The sequence below is a fragment of the Strigops habroptila genome, chromosome Z, assembly GCF_004027225.2.
Source record: "Strigops habroptila isolate Jane chromosome Z, bStrHab1.2.pri, whole genome shotgun sequence".
Classification (NCBI taxonomy): Eukaryota; Metazoa; Chordata; class Aves; order Psittaciformes; family Psittacidae; genus Strigops; species Strigops habroptila.
This window is the reverse complement of record NC_044302.2, coordinates 83,185,164-83,203,997: the sequence shown is the minus strand read 5'-3', so window position 1 is coordinate 83,203,997 and position 18,834 is coordinate 83,185,164. Positions and strand designations below refer to the sequence as shown.

The following is an 18,834-nucleotide window of genomic DNA, read 5'->3' as shown; positions in this document are numbered from 1 at the left end:
AGATATGTTGGTGGCTGTAGCCAGCTGGTGGTTGTGTTCCAGCTGCTTTAGTTGATGCCTGGCTACAGCAGTGGGCGTTGCTGTAGGAAAGAATCTGACCCACCATTAGCTGACACTGGCATAATTGCTGTGCTGTTCTTCAGTAAATACCATTCTTTAAATGGCATTCTCTGTTGTAGAGAAGCTAGCTATTTTGAGTGGTGATTTCTCTTTCCTAGAATAACTGATATATTTAGACAAATGGACAGGAGCTGGGGTACATAATCCTATGAGGTCTAAAGAAAAAGCTGTGTTACACGTTGGTTATCATCGGCAACAGAACTTCTCAGTCTTTAGACTGTATGATTTATCTTAAACTTGTTTTACATGTATTCATGTTGGTACTTTCTTAGTATAAACGTATGCTGAAGGCTTCTGTGTAACAGCTGGTTTTTTTTCTGAGAGAAAATAATCATGCAGTGAGTAGGATTCTGGCATTTGCAAGGTAATCTCATAAGGCTCTGTATCTCACATAAAGCGAACGGCATTACAGTATTATTCTTAAATCTCCTACATGTGAAGGAGTCTCAGATTCAAACTGTATCATTAAATCTGAGATCAGTGCATCAGTGGATGTAGTAATCAGAATTCCTGACAGTACATTTAAAATGGGGGGGCAGGGGGGGGACGTATATTGTGGTAATGTCATTTCAAATCCATTAGACTTAGGTTGATCTAGGAGAGCACTTGATCTGAATTTCAGCATTTGTATATATAAACTAATCATCAGGGGCTTTTTAGTAGACTATGCTTTTTATAAATGAGTTGCAAAAGGGTACGATATTCTTGGGTTTAGGTAAAGAAAATCTTGAGCTTAAAAGAATGCTCAGAGGAGTGTTCTTCCTCGTGTCAGCCATCCCTGAGCTTCTAAAATGTCTGACAGAATATGTTGATCTTTCAGCAGTCACAGAGTTATATGAAAAATGTCTTGAAATCCTAATGTTCCTGTTACCTGTTGTAGTTATTATTAATGTAAAAAGTTTAATCATAACTGAATTTTATCATAGGCCTTGTTGAAACGGGAACACTTGTTTAGTAAATCTCTTTCATTTCATGTATAGATAACTTTAATGAGCAGTAAATATTGAACAGTTGCAAACTGTTGCTCTTAATCTTCTTCTAATATACTTTCTGATTACATTTCACTTGTCATTTTATTCCTCATCATGCAACTCTCCAGATTGCTGGTGTCTTCACTGATCTTGTAGAATTTTTAGCAGACCTTGCTATTTTTCTATCTATGCCTTTCTTAGATTTCTTTTAAGTCCAGACCTTTGAGTCTCCATTGGGAAACTTTGTTTTGAAAAAATACCGATTTACACTGTTTTACTTTAGTAATTCACAAGACTTTGTTGGGTTTGGTTGGGTTTTTTTAATCCCTTACAGGCTTAATTACATTCGTTTGGTGGGGGTAGAGAGTTTATTGTCAAACTTCTCAGGAATCAAGGAGGAATGATAATCCACATACTCAACAAGTTCAGAGAGCTCTGAAATATTTGTGACATCTAACTTGGTTTTATACCAAGTCTGATGCTGCTGTTCTGCTGTATTCTATCCAGCTGTCTGTTTCTTCTGGTTTCCATTTCTATCGTTGGATAGAAATTGTAATTTTCTGCTTCCTAACTCCTGGATTTCCCTTGGATCCTCTCTGGAGAACTGTCAGGCACCTGTTCCTTTGATACCAGTGCTACTTTAGATGAAAGGTTATGCACTGCAGTTGGGCAGTTTCATACTTCAGAAGTTTTGGGTCTCCGTCATCTAGTTGCAGGGACTTAATCTGGTTTATCAGGATGGCCTTCTGTGCTGACACTTAAGTGAGAGACAGTTTCTCAAGTTTACCCTTTGCTCGGAGAGGCTGTAGTGTTGTGATCTTTGACACCTTCTTTCAACAGCCCTGTTTAACTGTTCCATGTGTTCTTTGAATAGCTGGTTGGTTTAATGTATATCAATTAAATGTTTGCTCTTCTTACAATGGTGAGGTCTTCCTCTTGAGTAAGAACATAGTACAGCAATGGTGAATCAGACCAAAGGTGGATCTGGCTAGTCCAGTACCTTTTTTTTGACAGGGGACATTAACAGATGTTCTTAGAAAATAAGAATGAGGAAAGAAGGTAGTGATGTGATATTTTCCCACAATACTTTCCCAGCATCCTTTCTTCCTGTGTTCCCATGTACCTTGTGAAAAAATGGAACCTCACAGAATCCCAGAATGGTTAGTGTTGTAAGGGACCTCTGGAAGTCATCCTGTCCAAGCCCTGTGCTCAGGGAGGATCATCTAGAGCAGGCTGCCCAGGACCATGTCCAGATGGCTTTTGTGTATCTCCACAAGTGGAGAGTCCGCAACCTCTCTGGGGCAACCTGTAAAATAGATTAATTTTATAATGATACATTCGTTAAGCTGAAGAAGTTGTAGACTACCCGTTTTTGAACAGGCTTCCCAAGACACTAACATGATCAATAAGTCTTAAGAGAAAAAGATGTGCAAGTAGGTTTTTCCGGAGTGTTAAAATAATGGATTGCTTTAAATAGTTAAATAACTACTATTTTAAGGTTAAAATAATGGAGTCCAAGTAATAGACTATAAGAAACGTCTTAAGTTTTCAATTTTAACTTTTAATTTCATTCAGATCTAATTTATAATACCGTAGTGTAACTACAGGTACAATGAGACATAAATACTATTACATGTTGAGCATAATAAAATTGCTGAGGATTTGACGAGACATGTAATCTAAATTAATAAGTTGTTCTACCCATCAAAGCAGCTCCTCATGTAAAACACTGCATCATAATTTATTTGATATGTTCTTATACTCTGCAATTAATATTTTTTTAACCAGTGTTCTTGCATCTTTTTCAGGGTTCAGCTGATCCTTTAAACAGTGCATTCCACCTGACATACAACATGGTATTGAACTTGCTTCGAGTAGAGGAAATTAACCCTGAATACATGTTAGAAAAATCCTTCTATCAGTTCCAACATTACAGAACTATTCCAGAAATAGTAGAAAGTAAGTATACTGTATGTTGTACTCGGGAGAGTCAGTATAAAAGATGCTGCACTGTGAGATTGGGTAATTACACTTCATTACTCTTGTAAGAGTTTATACCTGTGTAGTTCTTGTCTACTCTGCCAACAGTTGCCACTGCACTATTTGCTGTCATGTTACAGTTTCAGGAAGAGTAATTTCCTCTTGTTCTTAGGACCTATATTGATATGCACTGTCAGTCTATGAAGAGAGCTTTTCTCTCTGAGTCAGACAAGAGTGGTTGTCACATTGCTGAACTGTAGGACAGAAAGAAGGAAAAACAATTTAAAAATTCTTGTGGCTTGCTAGAGGTGCCAAGAAGAAAAGTCTTATTCACTTGTGATGTGCAGAACTTAGCTAAAAGAAACATAATTTTAATATCTCATTACAATTTCTAAAAAGAACTCGGGCACACTGTTCAGTAGGAAAAAATGCATCATTAAAATACAAAGCAAAAATCAGAGAGTACTGAGAAATTACTTGCACTCCACTGAGTAACTAAATTTGAGCCATGATCTTTAAATAGTCTGTTTTCATGAGCCAAACTTAGTTTCCAAAGATTTCAGCCAGTGTTTGAGAGTGAGGCCTCTTTCAAAACTGAACCCAGAAGAACCTTAAGAGCACAAAAGGTAACTACTTCCTCAGCCATTGATGAATGAGCGGTTCGTCCGTTCATTTGTTAATTGAATGTTAAGAGAGATTGTGTACATGTGCATGTAGCTTGGATAGACATGCAGAGAGGGGGTTTTGATTTCCCTTTGCAGTTTTTGTTAGTTTGCAGGTGCAGAGTTAAGGCAGTAAAAGTCAAATATAGTGTGTATTTCCTGAGAACCTCCGTGATCCAATTGGCATGCCTATATTTCCATTCTGGCAGTCTAGTTTTGCTATTTAAACAGAGAAATGGAGCTGGAGAATATTTTTCGTATTTCTTGAACATGTTTTGTTTAGACACCAAACTGGGCATTAAAGTGTTGTGATCACATCTCTGCAATTAAAAACATGAAGTTTAAAACAAGGAGGAAATTATGCCAAGAGTGTGGATTGATAGGTTTTTTCTTCAAAAAGTTGGCAGCTAAAAACAGGGAGTAATTCCCTGAGCTGTCTCTCATGTCCCAGTGAAGTGGGATTTCTGAGTCACCCGTATGCATTCAAATAGCGTTCAAGAGGGTGAGTTGGTAGAGAGGAGAAAGAGATCTTTATAATGTGTCCTTTGTTTATGTTTACTAGTGATGTTACCAGTGTGAGAAAATAAAGCATGTTGTTTACAATAGAAACTGATTCATCTTAATAAGGTATGAAATGTTGGAGAAAGAAAATACTGGTTTCCAACTGGTGAAATCAGAGCCTAAAGCAGGTTAGGAAGAACATCTTTTAACAACTTCCCTCTTGTTGGAAGACATCTTGTTAGAAGATGTCTTTGAGCAATCTTGTTTTCATAGGAGAAGGTAGAAGAGTGCTAGTGGGCAGTGAATACGCTCCTGCAATAATTGGAAGTTTTTGTGGGGCTTGTGTGCAACCCTAAATCAGTCATTCTTGGACAGTTGGGGGTCTAGCCTTCTCTGTTTTTTCAAGCTTGTTTATTTAAAAGAAAAAATACTGTTAGTATTTAATAGTCTATGAATAAAATTCAGTGGACACATTTATGGATATCTAGCTTTCCAGAGAATGGATTATTGTAAATAGAAAATGAGTACCAAAAATTATGACAAAAGACTAGTTATGTAGACCTGAAAGGGAAACATTGATTTCTAAATCTGGGAAGTTATTATTTCCATGAGATTTTACTTTTTATTGTAGGAGTGAATAAGTTGGAAGGACTATACAACAAAATAGTCATTCCCAATGAAGAAAATGTGGTCATATACTACAAAATCCGACAGCAGCTTGCAAAAATGAGTAGAGAGATTGAAGAGTATGTTCACAAACCAAAGTACTGCCTGCCGTTTCTACAGCCAGGAAGACTGGTAAAGGTGATTTGATTTTTTTTTGTGTGTTTTGGTTTTATTTCACATTTCTATCAATCCATGAAATTTTCAGGTTTCATTTGTGTCTGCCAGTTTACAGTCTTGAAAAACCATTTGCATCACCCTAAGCAACAATTTTTACTTTCGTCATATTTCTTTGTTAACATTCATCAACAAATTTAAAAAAAAATAAAAATACTGTTTTCATGATTAATAATAGTCCATGACTGCTGTTGTAAATATCAGAAATACAAAAAGGTAGGCTTGCTGGGATGTGATTGTTCATGGGTTATGTTATAACATCTTGTAATATTTTCAGGTGAAGAACGAAGATAATGACTTTGGATGGGGAGTGGTTGTTAATTTCTCTAAGAAATCGAATGTTAAGGTAAAATATACATTCTCTCCATTAGAAGAATATATACATTACTGCTTTTTCTGAAAATACGATAAAACTCCTATTTTCTTTGTAGTTTTCAAAGGCAAAAAAAAAAATTTCACCCCAAATTTATGAAAATCTTAGGCCTTCCTGAGTGAGAATATAAAGAAAAAAACTATGGAAGGTGGGACAAACCCTAAGTCCTGTGGTTATTTTTTTACTTTTGGCATATTTATGGAGCAAATGTTTGCAAATGTTTTGTGTCTGGGATAAGTAGTTCAAAAGTACACATGGCACTACAGGCATTTCAAACTATTTAGTTTGTTTCTGATACTTCCCCAGCAGCCTTACACTAAGCCCTTCATGGGAAAGATGCCATGTTATCTACTCTCAGAAAATGTATAGGAGTTGAATGTGAGGGCTGAAAGCATAGGGAGACTGACATTTGGCTCTATGTAGAAGGTTATTTTAAACTGAGGAATTATGTCTTGAGTCCTAAGTTAGTGCCTGAGACATGGGATTGCTTGTCCCTTGAGATGCTGTTGTAGAGTTGAGGGTTGGGAAGTTATAATAAGAAGAGAGCAAAACAATAGAAATGGATTCAGGAAAATGTGGGAGAAAATGCAGAGGGCAGTGATGCAAGAGAAGCCAGATTTGTTTTTCCTTCCAAATACTCATTTTTATAGTTGGTCTGTGCATAACCCCAGAGATGATGTTTTGGGCTCCCTTTCAGAAATGTTTTGACAGGCTACTCAGCTGGCTAAATTAAAATCTGAGTTTAAAGTGTGTTTTTCTGTGGTAGCATTTTTCCTGTAATTTTAGCAGATGACCATTGGCATTAGTTACTAGGTCTAAATGAGAAGTTGTCTTCGTCAGGTTCTGGTGGTGTCTGTACATTGTGGCACCTTTTGGTGCTTTTCTAATATATATTCATTAAAGAGGAAATGAGAAAAATGTGTGCATACAGAACTTACTAAAAAAGATTTTGTTTTGGTTTTCCATCTTCCTTTTGAAAGTCACTTTTCTTTTTCAAGTTGGAAAACTGGACTGTTACTGCTATTGCTTAAACTTTTGCTTCTAGACTGCTTTTTTCATAGAGCCACATGAGCAGTAAACCAGATTCACCTCTCACCCTAGCCCTCTGTATAAAACTGCCAACTTTTGTGTCACTGGAGGCATTTCTTCTATCTGTGTCATATTTTATTCACATAGACATTTGCCATCCGTGTCTGGCCTGTCTTGCTGTTGTATAAAACCTTTAGGTTTGAACGTTAGCTTTGAAATGATGGTGTGTTCTGCAGGAGATGGCTCTGGCTCCATCAGCACTTTTTTCATTATGTAATTCTAGCAGCTGGGTTGAATTTTTCCTTCCGAGTTCTGTGGAAAGAATGACAATAGGTGCTGAAAATTATGGAACAGGCTCAAAGCTATTTAACTTTTAAAAACAGTATGAAAAACTAGTTTCTATGAGCAGAGGCAAAACAAATGACTTAAAGAAGCTGCTACTTACCCATTTTAATGTGTTTATTCAATGCGTTTTTGTCCTGGGCTACAGATGCATTTCCCCATTACTGTTTAATGTAGTAGTATACTTAGTTAATATTGGAAATATATCACTATTATGCCATGTCTTTAAACCTTAATCCACTTCTAAGCTGTGACAGATTTTTGGATTTGCTTTTAGAAATGATGTTGAATTCAGTCTATTACTAGTTTTTCTTTAGTTGCAAATTTTTCTTCACTGTATCATAGTTTCTGATGAAGTCCTTTTTCTAGTGAGGAATATATGTAATTAAGATTGACAGCGTTGCACTATGCCTGTATTTCACTGGGTAATTCTCTTTGCAATGTGAAAGCTAACGCATGAGTCATTGCTAGTTATGTGCGTTGTTAATCATATTTAGATGGTTTCGCAGCATAATTTCACAATGCTGTGTTCCACAAAGTTGTGAATGCAAAAGCACTTTATCCTGAATTACAGTACACAGAAATTTATTTCAAGCTGTGATGCTTACTATGTATTGTACATTATAGTAGGTTGCAGAGTAACTATTTTTGAGTAAGAAATTTTATTTCCACTGGATTGTCCCAGCAGTATACTAGTTTTATTCTTGTGCTGTATGTAGTCCATATTGTCATCTGGTCCTTGATTCTAGATGGTTTTGTCTGTTCACAGTTGATGATATTAAAATTTAAGATGATGCAATTTGGATCTTCCTTATTTGGATTATTATAATCCTTGTATATTAAACTTAAATTTATGTACTTACCAGTTCATGTTTATTCATAATGTTTACTGCATAAACATCATTTTTAGTGCTGTGTCATGGTCATGGAATTTTCAATTAGTCCAATGATCTGGAAATCTGAATTTATCTGTGCCACATTTCTGGATTTGCAGATATGATCAGCTGTCTTACCTGGTTTTGTTTACAGGTACATGAAGTAATAGATGTTTCAGGGCAAATCTAAAATCCTTGGAAGGCACCCAATTGTGCAGTATTCTGCCAAGAAGGACAGAATGTTATCCTTGAAGCATGTGAATCAATGCAAAATAGATCAAAGGGATCACTCAAAGTTGATATGAGAGAGATATCTGTGACTAACAAATTTTTACTGGGTGTCCTAGTCTTCTTGTACTCTTGCATATATGCAGGAACATGTCTGTTCCTGTTCAAGTGTTTAGTACCTAAAATATTGTAGGAAAGCCATTGAAAGGAACAGTACACTTTCAAAAAGCAGTTCTAGATTACTGCTGGAAGTCACGTCTGGTCAGCATTATCTAAAAGCCATTGGTATATGTAAACTTAGACTATTAGTAATTAACAGCAAATGTTAATGACGTTTATACTCTTGCTTTATTAATAGGTTTACAATACAGTTACTGATAAAAAGCTTTTTCCTCTCATAATTTTCTAGACATTCCCAATGCTAGTATTTTCTGTAGCATATATGCACAGCTGTAAGTTCAGTCTCTTCTTCATTCAAGTCAGCATTAAGCTTTCTGTGGCTTTGTCTGGACACTGATTTGGTACATGTGGATATTATTTTAAAATTCTAATTCAGAGAACAGCAGTGGTATGGGTCTTGTACATTGCTGTGAATGCTTTCTGCAAATGTGGCATAGAAACGGCCTCTTCCTCAGCAAGTAACTGCATTTCTGGAAGAAATTGTATATCTTGTAGAACAGGATAGCCCTGTTTTTCTGTGAAGTTTACTATGGCAGTTTCTCTCAGTACTTCTGAGAATCTCTTAGAAATGCTAGCTGGCTCCACTCTGCTTTACATGCAGTGAAAAAAAAACAGTATGATGTAGATTTGTAATGAAAAATACTGCCCAGTAAAACTGAACTGAGTTAACACAGGATTTTGAAAAGACTCTCTCTTGTATTTGGAAATAGGGAAGCTTGCACATACTATTTTAAAAGATGATGTCTGCCTTCAGTGTTAGGCCTATAACTTAATCTCATGAAAAAGTTTGTTTGTAGTAGGAGCATATTTGAGCAACCTTAGCACATACTGATCCAGTCAAATAAGTAACGTCAGGTTTTTTTAAAGCAGTGTGTAAGAAAGGTTATGGCTTTGTGAACAGTAGTCTTTAACCACCACATCTGCATATTTGTGTTCTTTAAATGAAGTTCAGATGTTATGTGTGGAGTTTGGGCTGTATAAAGGTGTGATCTGCAAGATGCAGCTTCATCTGCAGATACAGGCTGTAATGCTTGAGAGCTTTTTCTGTGGTCTTTATAGTGGTAAAAAACTAAACTTGCAAACCTACAAATGGAACAGATCCCCCAAATTCTGTTTCGGGGGGGTGGGGGTGGGAAGAAAAAAAGGGCAAAGTTCAGTACTCCTAGCACGATGCAAATATTTTGCATTACAGTTGTGAAATAGTTGGCTTACATTCTTCTAGAAGAAGACAGAAGCTCCTGAAACCGCAAGTAGAATTTAGGCTACTCTGGCAAGGGAGAATGGGGAAGGGATAATTTTTTCAAGTGCATTTTTCCCCATGAGGGATCTGTCAAACAATAATGATTCAGTAGTTTTTAGAACATGCTGCATCACTGAGCTGATACTCTGTGACAAGCACTAGCTCATTTCATGCCTTTAATATTGAATAAATCATGCTTTTTCCTTAAGTTCTTCCTGGTATTTTAAAGTAACTGATAATGGACCTGTTTTCTCTGTGCCCTCAACAGCCAAATTCTGGTGAATTGGACTCGTTATATGTAGTTGAAGTGCTACTGTACTGCAGCAAAGACAGTTTGAAAAATTCTGCTACTGAGTCCGCAAAGCCAGTCAGTCTTGATGAGAAAGGAGAGATGCAGGTTTGTTACACATGTTTATTCTCAATAATTTCTTGTAAATGTTCTCAAACATTCTATTTCCAAAGCATTTTCAAACTGTGATGAAAGAGGGGTTGATGTATTAAGGAAGAGAAAGGAGCTGTACACCTTCCTCTGCTTTCTTAAACAGTTGCTGATTTCCCTGAAGAACTAACTTTCAAGTGTGAACAAAATACTTGAGTGGATTTGTTACCTTATAAGAAGTGCTTTGAAAAGTGCTTGCTGTGTGTTCAATATTTCAAATCAGTACATAAAAGACAATAGCAGTAATGTAAATAAAGTTATGAAGATTACCTATGTATGTGATAAAATCTGCAGATAACCAAGCGTTTAGTAGCTGGTTTTTTTCTTGTCTATTTCCGCAGGATTTTGTGGGTAATATGCATTTGTTCTACTAGATCTGAGAATTTAGTTAGAATTTTTATAATGCTTGAGTAATACATTTCTTGATGCTGTTTGGCAGATACTTTTCTTAGCAGTATCTTCTGCCTCTGGGAACAGAATTCTTTTTTTATTTGTTTCTCTTTTTCAGACCCCTTCAGCTCTGTGAGCCTATCTCATTCTAAAATCAAATTGAATTTCTTACTGAAAGCATTGCATTATTTAAATTGAAACCCTATTTTGGGTCAGAGACTTTTTTTTTTTTTTCCTTGTCTTTTTTTTTCTTTCTTCTTTTTTTCCCTTTTTTTCCACAGTGTCAGTTTAAAGCTTGAGATACAGTATAGAATCTTTATGGTGTCTTCATGGTTTGATACTTATGTATATGTATTTGCCGATTTGATGTTCTCCATTGTTAGCATTCCTAGTTAAGTATATGACAATAACTTGTCTGGTTTGGATCGTAACAGGTATTCCTGTAGATAAGAGGCAAGGTAATAGAAAAACTGAAATTTTTTCCCCACTTGTAGCCTCTCTCCAGATTTAACTGAATACAGAATTTTCTCATTTGGACAAACTCACTGTTCTTCTTTATAGTACTTTATTACCCATATTTCCTGCTTCGTGATACTCCTTTACCTACTGCTATGTGCTTGTATGCTCAGATTTTGTTTTCCTTTGTAAAGTTTTGCTATGTAACAGTAATAATAAATACATTTTTTTTTAGTGATGCATCAGTTACTGCTTTCTCTTTTACAGGTTGTTCCTATTTTGGTACATCTTGTCGCAGCTATCAGCAGTGTCCGACTTTACATACCGAAAGACCTGCGGCCTGTTGACAACAGACAAAGTGTGCTAAAATCTATACAAGTAAGTTCCACTAGGCTGTGTAAGCTCTCTGCTCTGATTAGTAAGGTACTCTTGGACCCAAGACAACTTGTTCTAAAGAAATTTGTCTAAATCTTGTCACATCTTCACCCTTATTCTTGAAAGGGCTTGGAAGCCACCGTGTGTGTCAGTTGTTTCCTCTTGTCAACAGTCTTTTTAAACTGATTTTGAAAACTGCTGGAAGATCACATAACAAACTTACACCTTCTGTGTCTCTATAGTTGTGCCAGCTGATTTATAAGAGTGTAGCTGATTTTATTGTTCCTAATCCTAGAAAAAAAAGTACCTTTTTCCTTCCAGGAAGTACAGAAGCGATTTCCCGATGGAGTACCATTACTAGACCCTATTGATGACATGGGCATCAAAGATCAAGGACTGAAAAAAATAATCCAAAAAGTAGAGGCATTTGAGCATAGGATGTATTCACATCCTCTTCACAATGATCCCAACTTGGAAACCATATACAAACTTTGTGAAAAAAAAGCACAGGTAAAAATATAAAACAGAACCCTCTATCTATATTTAGCTGAAGAGAGAGAAACCAATACTTCCCTTCTTACTTGCTATTTTTTTTTATTTGCAAAGCCCAAATAATCCTTTTTTAATGAAGAAGACTAAATAATCCTTTTAAAATTAACAAACCCAAATAATCCCTTTTAACTGCACTAAAATAAATTAATCTCACTAACAAACTGGCTGAGTCAGCGGTATGCCCATGATTGATACATCTGAAAACTCTTCAGAAAAGGTCATCAGGGATTAGAAGGTTACAGAGGTGCCACTGGAGTCTTTTTCACTAAATAGGCCTAGCACAATACAGTGTAGGTCAGGTCTTCACAGGTAATTGAAACTGAACATTTTTAATATGCCTGTGCAGAGCTAAAATGAATTGATGAGGCTTATCAGCTTGGGGAGTGTACCGTACTAATCGTGGTGGTGCTGCTTCCTGAGCCGACTCCTACACTGGAAGCAATACACTTATTTACTTTGTACAGAGTTGAACCTTGCTAAACTGAAAATGGTTGTGCACAAAAAGAGCTGTAATGTTTTTATGCTGCTCTAGAAAACAGGTTCTCCAGGAGTCACTTCACAGAAGCGAGGTGGTTCTGGTGTGGGCAGCACAAAAGTTGCATGTGGTAAGACCTGATGGACCAAACAGTGTTCTGCAGAGGTGTCTGCACTGTATAGCCAGCTGTGAGAATGTTGACAGTGACCGTGACAAACAAGATGACACTGGAGAAGCTCTAATAGCGGGAAATAATGCCTTTCGGTTGTGTTTGATTGGACCATTGATTAGCTCAGATTTAGTACAGATTGATTTTTTTTTTTTAAATTTGTTTTAAATTTCCAAATCTCCATCTCAGTGGAGTTGGATGAGTCACTGTCAACTACTGTGTCCATATACCGTCATCCTGAGGCCCTGATGTAAATTACACCATTTCTTTAGAACAGTTGTGACTGTTAAACCAGGATCATGTCATTTCTCTCCACTCCCCCTTCCTCCCCTCCCCGTCCTCCCCCTTCCCCCCCCAGATTGCTGTAGATATCAAAGCAGCAAAGCGAGAACTGAAAAAAGCTAGAACTGTCTTGCAAATGGATGAACTCAAGTGCCGCAAGCGTGTTTTGAGAAGACTGGGGTTTGCCACGTCTTCAGATGTTATTGAGATGAAAGGGCGGGTTGCTTGTGAAATCAGCAGGTAATTTGTTTCTGCATGAAGTGATTATTGTCATGAATGCACATTTTACTGTTCTTGCTGAAATTAGTATGTCATGTTTATATTTCTAAGTTCTGAAACCACTGGAAGAAAGATTGATCAGAGACTGTGACCTGTGTCATAAAGGGAGTATGCTGATTGAAGCGATAAAGATGGCAACTTAAGGACAAAATACAACAGCAAGTGGGGAAGCCGAATCAGAATTTTACCAACTTCCTGACTTTCAGGAACTGTTTGCTGACAAGTTACACTTTTCCTTGTAAAAAAATACTTTTTTTCCCCATCTTACGGATTTGTCTGAAACTCCAAAAATGAATGTGTAGTTTTATCTACAATTTGATATTTATCCAAATAGTATGTTTGGATTTTGTATTCACATCTTGCACTTCCTTTTATAATTCATAATTAACCCTTTATTCTACAAGTAAATTGAAGCAAGTTTATTGCTTTTTTCAGTATCTTGGAATTATCCAGTTTAATCTTTTTTGAGCAGCAGCAGCAGCGCCAATTCTGGTCGTTTTCATAAGCTGCCTAACTCTGGTTCTTTTCAATCTCTTGATAGCCTGTCTGATAAAAACTGAGTAAAGCAGCTGTTAATACTAACTTACGAGCTATCAGGAGAGATTCTTTGTAGTCCAGTAAGAGCTTTTAGTTTCTTTAAAATGCTGTCTCACTCTCTTACTAATAAGCATCCTTAAAGAGCTAGCATATATTAGGTTTTGGTGTTCCTGTAAGAAAAATTAAGAAGCTATCGTTTCTTATCTGTATTAAGTTACTTCACAAAACAGATTAATAGTAATTAATCTAAAAATTACATATCAGTAAGTCTTCTCCATAAGCTTCCTTCTCCTCCTCTTTATTTTAGTGCTGATGAACTCCTCCTGACAGAGATGATGTTCAATGGTATCTTCAACGACTTATCTCCAGAACAGACAGCTGCACTACTAAGCTGTTTTGTATTTCAAGAGAATGTGAGTTACTTTTTCAATTCATGAATTCTAGACATTTCTGTCTACCAAGAGTGTTGTTTATAATTCAGTTTCAGAATTGGTCATAACAGTACCAGCCATTGCACATTTTTTATCCTTTCTTAAGGTGTTTGACATGAACTCCCATTGAGCTTAGCAAAAGCATTGCAGCTTCAGTGCTAAAATATCTTTCCCCCTGTGTGACATACCAAAGGTTGTGTAAAATTGCAGTCCTTGTCATCAGTCTACCAGTTTCCCCCCACGCAGTGAAGCAGTATTACTAGATTCTCAGCTCACGTGCTTGTATTTATGTATGTATACACGCACATTCTTAAAATGTAGAATGATTACTTCAAAACAGAGGCTTAACAATATTTGCTCCTGCGTTCTGGGGTGAGGGTATCTTTAATTCTGAAACATGCCCATGTTACATCATTTGGACAGTACCCTTAACCTGTTGATGGAAATGGCAGCACTACATGGTATTGATACCAAAAGAGCTGTTCAAAACAGACCATATGTTTAAAAAAAAAAAAGTTTAACACCAGATACCTTTGTTTTCCCACCTACAAGCTGTATAGAAGTTTAGCATCATTAGCAAAATACAGTAAAAATCAACTTGCATATGAAATACTACTGCAGATACCGAGCAACATGTATCACTCAGGTTGATTCCAAATGTGGGAGGCACATTAGCAGCAGATGCTAATGGGTTACTTTTGTTAGTGGAAGGCATGCCGAGGTAGGCCATTGTTAGAATATTGCGGTTCACCCAACAGTAGTACTTGGATCTAAATAGATAGGACATAAAAATGTTGCTGTATTTGAATAGCCATATTTCATATATAACCACAGATATTTAAGTTACCAAAAGCATTTACTTTTTATATTCTTAAAGAAAAGCTTGTAACAGTTAAAGTAGTAAATGATCATCATTTTGGCAGTTCAAAACTATGGGACAGCTAAACAGAGGGAATTTTGGAAGTATTCAGAAAGCAGGCAGGTTTTTGTTTCGTACTGTTGCCACACTGTACAGAAAGATTTTGGTTTTTTCTGATTTAGTTTGAGGAAAAAGTACTTGGGGAGTTCAGTAAATTTTAGTGTTGATAACACATTCAAGAAGTCATTGGAATAATTTGGGATGGCACTAGCAGACATTGAACTTGTATTTTTGCATTTAATTTGGTATAGAGCAAACGTATAGAAGTAAATGAGATTATTTAAATGTTTTCTTTTTCAGTCCAGTGAGATGCCAAAGCTGACAGAGCAGTTGGCAGGACCACTTCGGCAAATGCAGGTAACCTGTCTGTTAGAAATAGGTCCAAGCTCAGGGTTAATGTTAACATGAGTGAGGAGTGTGAGTGGAGTATAAGCACACGGTTTTTAGATGATTTTAGATCATCAGTGAATTTGGCTGACACTGTGCATGCGGTTTTGCAGCATGCAGTAATGGGTTATCTTGTCTGCAGGAGGTCTTTATGCTAATTTAGAACATGTCTTTAAAAACTTTTATGAGCTTGCTTACTACCCTCTTAAGTTGTTAGTGCAGGCAGACTTAATGTAAACAGTGGTTTACTTTCTGATTCTGAATAGTTTAAGACTGCAAGGGAAACCTCATCCTGTATGCAGTACCTAATAGTATGCAAGACTTAATCTGTTTAAGCATATTATAAATTTAAAAACCTTTATTTTAAAGGAGTGTGCAAAAAGAATTGCCAAGGTGTCAGCAGAAGCAAAACTGGAAATTGATGAAGAAAATTACTTGAATTCCTTCAGACCCAACCTCATGGATGTTGTCCATACATGGGCAAATGGTGCTAACTTTGCTCACATCTGCAAAATGACTGATGTCTTTGAAGGTATGTTAATCAGTTCTTCTTTAGGAGGTGTGAGATAGTAATTCTGTATCATGGAATGGTAATTCTGAATAACCATATAAAAGACCATAAAATTTATTAACCCAGATGTATTCAAGCTTCTGCATGGCTGAAACTAAGTTGGAAAAAAATTGTTTACTGTATAGGCTAATTTCTAGTTACACTGTTGGTAATTAAGAATCTATAGAAGACTTTTTAAAAGGCATATCTCTAAATTTTAAAAACTTTCTATAAAACTCTGAAATCCTATGTATTAAAACAAAAGGTAATTTTATTTTGCTAGTTAAAAGAGGAAAACATATTCCCAATGCTTGCCATCAAGATGTACAGTTCTTGTGCTCATCCTCGTTACAGTTAATTGTTTTATTTACTTGGTAAATTGAAGGTTCCTCCTACTGTCTTAGTGATGACAGAAGTGAGAGGTGGTAACTATATCTCTGTTCTGGATAGTTTATTCACAGCAGTGCAGTGCAGATACTTGAAAAGCCTAGATGTAACCTGTCACCTGGGTCAGCGTGGTTCCTAAAACTGGAGAACTAGAAACTGCTGCTTGAGGAAGGATACTTAGTTTTCATCATTTAAAAAGTAGGATGACTTAAAGCCCAGATACTTTGTAAAAAGACAAACCATCCACCTGAAGGTCAAACCAGAATGGAAACCTGATTTCATCTTTTATCAGCAATGTTGAAAGTTGTGATGAACAGTAGGATGGGTGCACCAGTCTTACAAATCTCTGTGTAATTGCTGATACTTGAAAATTCTTCTTGAAGTCGTTCCTGTCACCATTGTCTTGCCTCTTTCAAATGCTGTTTTACTTTTTGTATGTACACAGTTGCAAATGGGAGCCCTTAAAACAGAGGAAGTCATGCAGTTCTATAACCCAGTGCACAGAACTTTCTATAGTAGGTTGCCTGCAAGCAACAGGAATCCTGGCAGTCTTTGATTCTGCATTCAGCATTCAGCAGATTCCTCCTCATGTCTGATCAGATGTCTGAGCCTTACAGCTGCTGTGGAGGCACCCTGAGGCTGGGGAACACAGAGGGAGAAGCAGTAGCTGACTTACGTTTTCAAATTGATACTTGACTGTTCGGAATACACTGGGCGGTAGTGTTTTCCATTCACTGTATGTGGGCTAAGGCCAGCCAGTCAGCTTGGTCCTAGTCGACAGTGCTAGCTCCCTCAAAATCAGATCTTATGGGCTGATTTTGAGAACTTCAGCTCTTGTGGCAGGGGTTGATGCATGTTTCTTCCCTTAACTTTCAATTTGGCTGGTTTTCTGTGCATTGTCCAAAAAGAGGGGAAGCCTTTCAGATGTCCACTGCCAATTATGATTACCTTAAATGCAGTGTGGTGTTGCTAAATCCCAGGGGAGTTTGTCCCATTAGCCAAGTTGCTACAGTGATTTCAGAATTAAAAACCAGAATACAAAAGAATAAAACAAAAATAACCCAAACAACAAAACACAAAGCCCCACAGCGTCTTTATTTTGATCTGAAGTACAAATTTTCATGTTAGGTGTTAGTGTTTCCTGCTGTAATTTTGATAGAGGTTGTTGATGGCTGATTAAAGCTCTAAAATAAGGTGATTTTTCCTCTTTGCCTTCTGAGCAGTGTGGAATTAGCAGTAATAAACTGCTGTTACTACAGGGAGGCCCAACTTCACTGTAAGGAGGCGGAAAATTGTCCAGCCATTAGAGAATGAATTAGAAGCCTCCACTTTTTTTAAACTGCTTTTCATCACAGACACTTTCCCCAAACATGCTAAAAGTACTTTATGAAAGACTGTGCCCTTCATGAGACGCTGATGTTCGTTTGTGTGCTCCATCCAGGCTAACGGGCACCAGCAGAACTTTCCTACACAGAAACCGTAAGACAGTGGCATGCTTCCACTATCACAAGCCTAAAGATGGATGGTGCTCTGTTATTTTATTAGTACTGATGGTCAAGTGTCTGAAGCCCCTTTTGATGCAGTTACGAGTAGTGTGAAAACTTGTAGCTGCCTTTTGAGGTTGCAGCAATAAGCTTGAGTGCTCTAAGAGCAAACATGCTTGCCACAGATTGAAGCAGTGTTGATTGACTAATGAAAACAAGTTGTCATGAAGCTGAAATTTGTGCTGGGGAAAAAAATAGAAATGCGAGCTTTTTAAAGCTGTAGGGAAGAATGGTAAGGTGATCTAAGTATCCTAATAACCAATTGCAGATCAACCATTTTGCTTTGTGGCAGTAAGTATACACAATAGTAATTTATTCCAAAAATGCAGGGCTTTTCATGCACCAAAAAAGTACATCTGCAACACCCCCAGCTATGCTGCCTGTAAATGAGACTCTGTGGAATGGTTGTCAGGGGTGGCCTTGGAAACTGAGATGAGTGGGATCTTGAAGAGCTGAGCCGGAGCCAGCCACAACGCAGTGTGGCCGCGCTCAGGGAGCTGCCCGTGGTTCACTTGCTTTGGTTTTGTGCTTTGTGTCCAATTGACAATGAATAGCGTTTTTCACTTCATGTCATTGCAGTGGGTTTTACAGACTGCTGCCCTCACACAGACCGTTCTTTCTTTAGAAACTGACATAGCCTACTGGTACCATATGAATGTGTTTTAGAAGAGAAGTGTTATTTTACTTCTTACTTTCCCAACAGCTTTGTAGAATGTCCTTTTCATATGGACAGTTCTTCTCCAGGTACTATGCCTTGTCTAGAGATGATCTTTCTATGGTTCAATGAAATGCGATCTAGTCCAATATTCCAGCAGTGAGCAGGGACATTTAGTTGCTCACAGTCCCATCAAAGCTGACCTGTAATGTTTCCAGGGATGAGGCATCTACCACCTCTCTGGACAACCTGTTCCAGTGTTTCACCACCCTCATCCTAAGATTTCTTCCTTACATCTAGTCTGAATCTATCCTCTTTCCTTGTCCTGTTGCTACAGGCCCTACTAGAAAGTCTGTCCCTATCTTTCTCACAAGCTCCGTTTAAGTATTGAAAGACCACCTAAAGTCTACCTGGAGCCTTCTGTTCTCCAGGCTGAACAAGCCCAGCTCTCTCAGCCTGTCCCCATAGGAGAGGTGCTCCAGCCCTCTGAGCATTTCTCTGGCCCTCCTCTGGGCTCACTCCAACACGTCCATGTCCTTGTGTTGGGGGCCCCAGAGCTGGACACAGTACTGCAGGTGGGGTCTCGTGAGAGTGGAGAAATGGGACAAAACCCCTTCCCTCAACCTGCTGGCCATGCTCCTTTGGATGCAGTCCAGGACATGGCTG

General features: G+C 37.5%; 1 protein-coding gene across 5 annotated transcripts in view; it reads left to right on the top strand.

The window, feature by feature from the left end:
• MTREX (Mtr4 exosome RNA helicase) overlaps positions 1-18,834 on the top strand; it is a 44,627-nt gene that overhangs the window by 24,230 nt on the left and 1,563 nt on the right. The window contains exons 16-26 of one of the 5 annotated variants that reach the window (XR_003989280.1): positions 2,900-3,050; positions 4,866-5,038; positions 5,352-5,420; positions 9,610-9,738; positions 10,894-11,004; positions 11,323-11,511; positions 12,556-12,719; positions 12,810-12,996; positions 13,603-13,708; positions 14,946-15,002; positions 15,402-15,564. Coding sequence is in view for 3 of the 5 variants with exons in the window: in XM_030470969.1 (XP_030326829.1) it covers positions 2,900-3,050; positions 4,866-5,038; positions 5,352-5,420; positions 9,610-9,738; positions 10,894-11,004; positions 11,323-11,511; positions 12,556-12,719; positions 13,603-13,708; positions 14,946-15,002; positions 15,402-15,564 (1,312 nt within the window). In the remaining 2 variants the exon portion in view is untranslated. Of the gene's footprint in view, positions 1-2,899; positions 3,051-4,865; positions 5,039-5,351; positions 5,421-9,609; positions 9,739-10,893; positions 11,005-11,322; positions 11,512-12,085; positions 12,159-12,555; positions 12,720-12,809; positions 12,997-13,602; positions 13,709-14,945; positions 15,003-15,401; positions 15,565-18,834 lie in introns of all 5 variants that reach the window. The other 4 variants (XR_003989281.1, XM_030470970.1, XM_030470969.1 and 1 more) reach the window with 4 other exon arrangements.